Source organism: Morone saxatilis, unplaced genomic scaffold, assembly GCF_004916995.1.
Source record: "Morone saxatilis isolate NCDOM2014 unplaced genomic scaffold, NCSU_SB_2.0 Contig1, whole genome shotgun sequence".
In the NCBI taxonomy this organism is placed as follows: Eukaryota; Metazoa; Chordata; class Actinopteri; family Moronidae; genus Morone; species Morone saxatilis.
In genome coordinates this window covers 21844651-21850420 of record NW_023339651.1, presented here as the reverse complement: position 1 = coordinate 21850420, position 5770 = coordinate 21844651, and the positions used below count along the sequence as shown (strand labels likewise).

At 46.4% G+C, this 5770-nt stretch overlaps 1 protein-coding gene across 1 annotated transcript; it reads right to left on the bottom strand.

The window, feature by feature from the left end:
* Nucleotides 1-2503: 2503 nt before the first annotated feature.
* Nucleotides 2504-4230, bottom strand: dnajc1 (DnaJ (Hsp40) homolog, subfamily C, member 1). The gene is made up of 3 exons (XM_035671953.1): nt 4145-4230; nt 3014-3408; nt 2504-2920 (listed from the first exon to the last, which is right to left on the bottom strand). Exons 1-3 carry the CDS (start codon nt 4170-4172, stop codon nt 2852-2854), a joined length of 492 nt encoding a protein of 163 aa, XP_035527846.1. The 5' UTR covers nt 4173-4230; the 3' UTR covers nt 2504-2851.
* Between the last annotated feature and the right edge of the window lie 1540 nt (nt 4231-5770).

The window sequence follows — 5770 nt, the reverse complement described above, 5'->3', positions numbered from 1 at the left end:
AGATGGGAGAACTTGACATCCCTGGTGACCTGGTTGGCAGCCAGACCAAATGGGCTAAAACGCTCTAAAAACAGTGGAGATGTTGTGGACTTAGGCAAAGAAAACGAATTTTTTGTGATTTTTCTTATGCAAACACAACTCTTCTTGTACTTGGGAATAAACCCCGATCCTGGATGAGCCTGCATCTCTTTTCTCGATGTTCGACATAGCCACACACACGAACGTTTCTGCTACTTGGCCCAACAAACCTTAGAGACTCACTTTTCTCAGAGATATAAGTACTCTACCGCTCGCGCCTCGCTTGGCTCCCTACCTCGCCACTGGTCAGGATCTTGGAGTTATCTTTGATCGCGACTCTGTCATTTGAATTCCCCACTGGGGGGGGCAGCATCTCCCAGGGCTGCACTTCTTTTCATTTACGTAATATTACTAAAATTAGACACATCTTATCACGACAGATGCAGAAAACTAATCCATGCATTTGTTGCTTCAGGCGCTGGATTGTCAACTCTTGTTATCAAGTTGCCCTAAATGGGTCCATTGAAGCGCTCCAATTGAAATTCAAAGCGGCTGCAGCGGCGAGTACTGACGGGACTTAAGGGGGGAAAAGTCCCACATCTCTTCCTGTTCTAGCTTCTCCTGCATTTGGCTCCCTAGTTACAATTTGGAGTGGAGTTTGGAGTCCTCCCTCCCTCACCTATGGAATCTTCATCGGCTCGGCCGCCCCTTTCAGTCATTTGAAGAGCTCATGGTACATCACTTCATCTGGAACTCTACGCTTCCTCATGGAGTGCTGGGCTGGCTCGGTGTGATCTATCTAAATACCTAGGCCTACACGACGAGCTAGCACACGACAGGGCGAGCAACAGAGTCGTCGGACCTGTCAAGCCCCACCCGAAGCTCCTCTCCTGTGGGACCAGCTTTCCAGTCGGACGGTTCCGGGAGGCAGAACGACCCTCTCCACATTTAAGAGTAGGCTTAGGACCCGTTTCTCCTCGTTTGGTGCGGAGCTTGTGGTTGGGGCTGGATCAGGTGAGCTCCCTGAGCCATGCTCTTAGTTATGCTAGTCCCTGTGGGCCCTCAGACTTCGCGGGGACCTTTCCCATGGTGGCCACTGAGCTCCTCTCTTCCTCTCTCTTTCTGCACTCATGCTCCCTGTCCACGTTGATGCCATGTTAACTCCAACTCTCACTTCCTCTCCCCCGGAGTTCTTCGCTGCTTCTCGCCTCGCTCTGCCCGAGGTACTCCTCCAGTGCGTCCTGGGTGGAGCCTCCTGCCATGCGGTCCTGCTAACTTGCCATTGCTAATGATCACTCGATACCTCCCCGTATCGTCTATTCCTCACCTTTCTTCTACGTTGTTGCTCTGACTATTGTTCTCTGCTGCGGTTGCTGTCTCCTCCCGCTGCTCCTGTCCCCCGTCGTTTTCTGCTGTCGCCGTCGCGTCACGCGCACCCCGTCTTCTTTCATGATCGTCATCGATCATCGCTACCTGTTAACTGTGAGTTGCTTCCTGCTCTCCTGTCGCTCGCTGTCACATCTGTGTTTGTGCTCTTGCTCTTTCGCCTTCTCTCTCTGCGTTCTTCTGTCTTCCTCTCTCTCCTCTCACCTTCCTCTTCTCTACCTGGTCAAGGCAGATGACCACCCCACCTGAGCCGAACGGGTCCTGTCCTAGGTTTCTGCGGCTGTAGAAGGCAAGTTCCTTTCCTTGCCGTCTCCGAACGCTGTCGCTCATGGTGGGTTACTCGTTGGGTCTCTGTAAATGTATACACACGCGCGTTCACGCTAGACTCGCCTCTAATTTGAAAACGTGTCCTGAGATCAGACTTTGTTATCGAATTGGCGCTCATACAAATAAAATTTGAAATTGAATTGAATCCGATTGTGATTCTAATCAATATGAGATGCCGGCTTATAGCCCAAATAAATCAGTATTGATAATGGGTTACACATAAGTTCGAGGCTGTTGCTACTTACTGAATTATACAGAATGCTCATAATGGTTGGGTTCTCTCTTACCCGATACTCGTCTGATAAGCGTGGTGGTTATTGATTACCCGCCCGGTTACCCCCGTGCAACTTCTCATTCCATCCGCAGACGAGGCAAGTACGCCATAAAAACACCAACCGAAGAAGAAAGAAGTTGTTCTGCCAGCGGAACAGAAAGAACGAAGACACTGCTCAGCCTGGCATGGTAGCATTAAGCTGTGCAGCTTACGCTCATATGTGCCGCACAACGAGCACGGCGCCATCTAACAGTCTCAGGCAGCCTTCCGTAAGTCACGCGCTTTGGTGTGTCTTTCTGTAGGCAGACTCATCTCCACCTTTATTATAGGTGACAAACCATATTGATTGATGATAGATAAACCGTTTCTTATAGATTATTAATGACAGATAGACCATTTATTATGGATTATGGATCATAAATAAAATATATTATTATTATTATTATTATTATAAACAGGGGACTTTACCTGAAGCAACTAAAATAATGACAGACAAACTGCAGGTGATAATAAATACTTTTTATTGATCAGTTGAACAGAAGTTGATTGACAGCATGCTGAACAGAGCTAAGGCACATGAAGCTGTGAGGTCAGAGGTCAGGTGGCTTCGGACGAGTCACCAGCATCTTTGACACAAGTTATAAAAACACACCTGAGCAGGTGAGAAGCCACCTCACTCGTATAAAAAACACTAATTATAAGTCAGTCCAATCAGGAGGCAGCTCACCTGGACAAAAACATTTTAACCAGACAGGTCAAATGGTCATTCACCTGTCAGAGGAGTCACCTGTCAGGAGGTCGCAGGTCACAGCAGGACGAGGCGGAGTCAGGGGTCACAGCCTTTGATCAGTTTTTGGCCTGTTTCCTCTTTTGGACGAGCTCTGCCAACATCTTATAACGAATCATACACTCCTCCTGAAAAACAGATCAATCATTTAATAATCAGTTTATTAATAATCTAACAATTATTTCACCAGTTTGTCTACCTGCCAGGTGGACTCTCCTCACCTTCGTCTTCCCAGGGACCACTTTGGCGATGCGGTCCCAACGTTCGGGGGTTCCTCGGGGGAACTGTTGCAGAGCGAGTTCCAGCAGTTTCTGCTGGTTCTGAGTCCAGACGGCAGGGTCCGCCTTCTCCCTACTCTCCTGAGGCTCCGCCTCCTCTTCCTCCACCGCTGTCGGGTCAAAATCTTTCTGCCGACGACTTCTGATCTTCACCTCCCCCCCTTCTGCTGCCACCAACTTCCTGCTCCTCCTCCTGACCACTGCAGCTGCCTCTTCCTCCTCCTCTTCCTGCTCCTCTTCACAGGCTCCACCCCCTCTCTGACTCATCACACTGTCAGCAACCGGAAGTGACCTCACAGGAAGAAGAGGTCCTTTCAGCTCCGACAGCTTTACCAGACCTGAAACACAGACAACACCAAAATGAACCTAACCTGTCAGTGGAACCAGATACTGACAGTGAGAACCGGACACTGAGGAAAACCAGATTACTGACAGTTGGAACCGGACACTGAGGAACCAGATAATGACAGTGAATCCGGACCAACTGACGAACCAGATACTGGACATGAGAAACCCGGACACTGACAGAGGAACCAGAGTACTGACAGAGGAACCAGATACTAACAGTGGAACCGGACAGTGGAACCGGACAGTGGAACCAGATACTGACAGTGGAACCGGACACTGACAGAGGAACCAGATACTGACAGAGGAACCGGACACTGACAGAGGAACCGGACACTGACAGAGGAACCGGACACTGAGAGAGGAACCGGACACTGACAGTGAAGAAGAAGAATAAGATATACTTTATTAATCCCCAATGGGGAAATTTTTTTTTCACTTACTTTACACACAGGCCCAAAATACAATCAAGGGCTTATAGACATGCAAAAGTGGTGAGATGGTGGAGTGATGCGCAAGCAGTTAGGGGTTCGGTGCCTTACTCAAGGGCACCTCGACAGTACACACTGTCGACTATGGTCTGTGCTGGACTTGAACCGGCGACCCTCTGGTTCCCAAGCCAAATCCCCACAGACTGAGCTACTGCCGCCCCTTGGCAAACCTACTGACAGTACATACTGACAGTAGAATGTACAGTAGAACATACAGTAGAAAGAACGTAGAGGATACCTGAGGTGTGGCTCACGTTTTCTTTCATCTGTTTGACTTTAGTTGTCACCTGTTGAAGAAAATATTCAGTCAGTTTCTAATGTTAAAAAGGAACAGGAACATTTAATATTTGTTCTCATCAGAGTCACATGTTTCAGATGGACATCAGTCTCATCTTTATTATTTGTTATCTAAGTTACAAACATGTCTTAAGGCTATAAAAACCTGGATTAGCTGCAATTTTCTGATGTTAAATTCAGAAATTCTTGTACTTGGCCCCAAACACCTTAGAGACTCACTGTAGATATAAGAAGGTAAGATATAGTGACTGTAGATGGTATTACCTTGGCCTTTAGCACCACTGTCAGGAATCTAGGAGTTATCTTTGATCAGGATTTATCATTTAATTCCCACATAAAGCAAACCTCTAGGACTGCCTTCTTCCATTTACGTAATATTACAAAAATTAGACACATCCTGTCACAGACATGCAGAAAAACTAATCCATGCATTTGTTACTTCTAGGCTGGATTACTGCAACTCTTCAGGTTGCCCTAATAAGTCCATTAAGATGCTCCAATTAATTCAAAACGCTGCAGCACGAGTACTGACAGGAACGAGGAAAAGAGATCACATCTCTCCTGGTTCTAGCTTCTCTGCATTGGCTCCCTGTAAAATTTAGAATAGAATTTAAAATTCTCCTCCTCACCTATAAAGCTCTTCATGGTCAGGCCCCTTCTTATCTTGAAGAGCTCATAGTACCCTATTACCCCTCTAGAACACTACGTTCTCTGAATGCTGGGCTACTTGTGGTTCCTATAGTCTCTAAAAGTAGAACAGGAGCCAGAGCCTTCAGTTACCAAGCTCCTCTCCTGTGGAACCAGCTTCCAGTCGTGGTTCTGGAGGGCAGACACCCTCTCCACATTTAAGAGTAGGCTTAAGACATTTCTCTTTGATAAAGCTTATAGTTAGGGCTGGATCAGGTGAGTCCTGAACCATCTCTTAGTTATGCTGCTATAGGCCTAGACTATCAGGGGATTTCCCATGATGCACTGAGCTCCTCTCTTCCTCTCCCTCACCTTCTGCACACATTCATGTCCCATTAATGTATTTTACTAACTTCACTGTTACTAACTTAACATTAACTTCCCTGGAGTTCTTGTGCTTTCTTGTCTCGCAGGTTCTCATGGATCCTGGTGGTGCCTGCTGCCATTGTCCTGCTTGACTCCCACTGCTAATATTACTGTTATTATTATTATTATTATTGTTATTATTGTCTCACTTGTGGAGCCAGCCTCAAGTGTCCGTTAAAAGAACTGTAGTTTTTGTTACTTCCCTGTTGGCCAACAAGCACTATGAGCAAAATAAATATTTTGAGTTAAGTTGAGTTGAGAAATGTTACACTGGAGTTTCATGTAAGAAAGGTTGAATATTGCAGTCTAAAGAAATAAAGGATATGTTTATGTTATATTTAAAACATGAGAACCGAAGATAAAATGAGTGCAAAAAAGTTAAGGATAATACTTTAAACCATCCAAGAAAAGAGACTGAGAGGATTCTCCCCCCAGCAGGACAATGACCCGCAAACCAGTCAAATCCAGACAGAGACAGTTTCATTGAAAAGAAGTGAGGAAAAGTCAACCTCCG

Bases quoted from the DNA above. Each gene is read 5' to 3' on its own strand.
- dnajc1 (XM_035671953.1), bottom strand. From the start codon at position 4,172: ATGAAAGAAAACGTGAGCCACACCTCAG. The intron at 3,409-4,144 runs GTATCCTCTACG...TCTGTGTTTCAG, and splicing joins AAACGTGAGCCACACCTCAG to GTCTGGTAAAGCTGTCGGAG. The intron at 2,921-3,013 runs GTGAGGAGAGTC...TCTGTTTTTCAG, and splicing joins TGGTCCCTGGGAAGACGAAG to GAGGAGTGTATGATTCGTTA.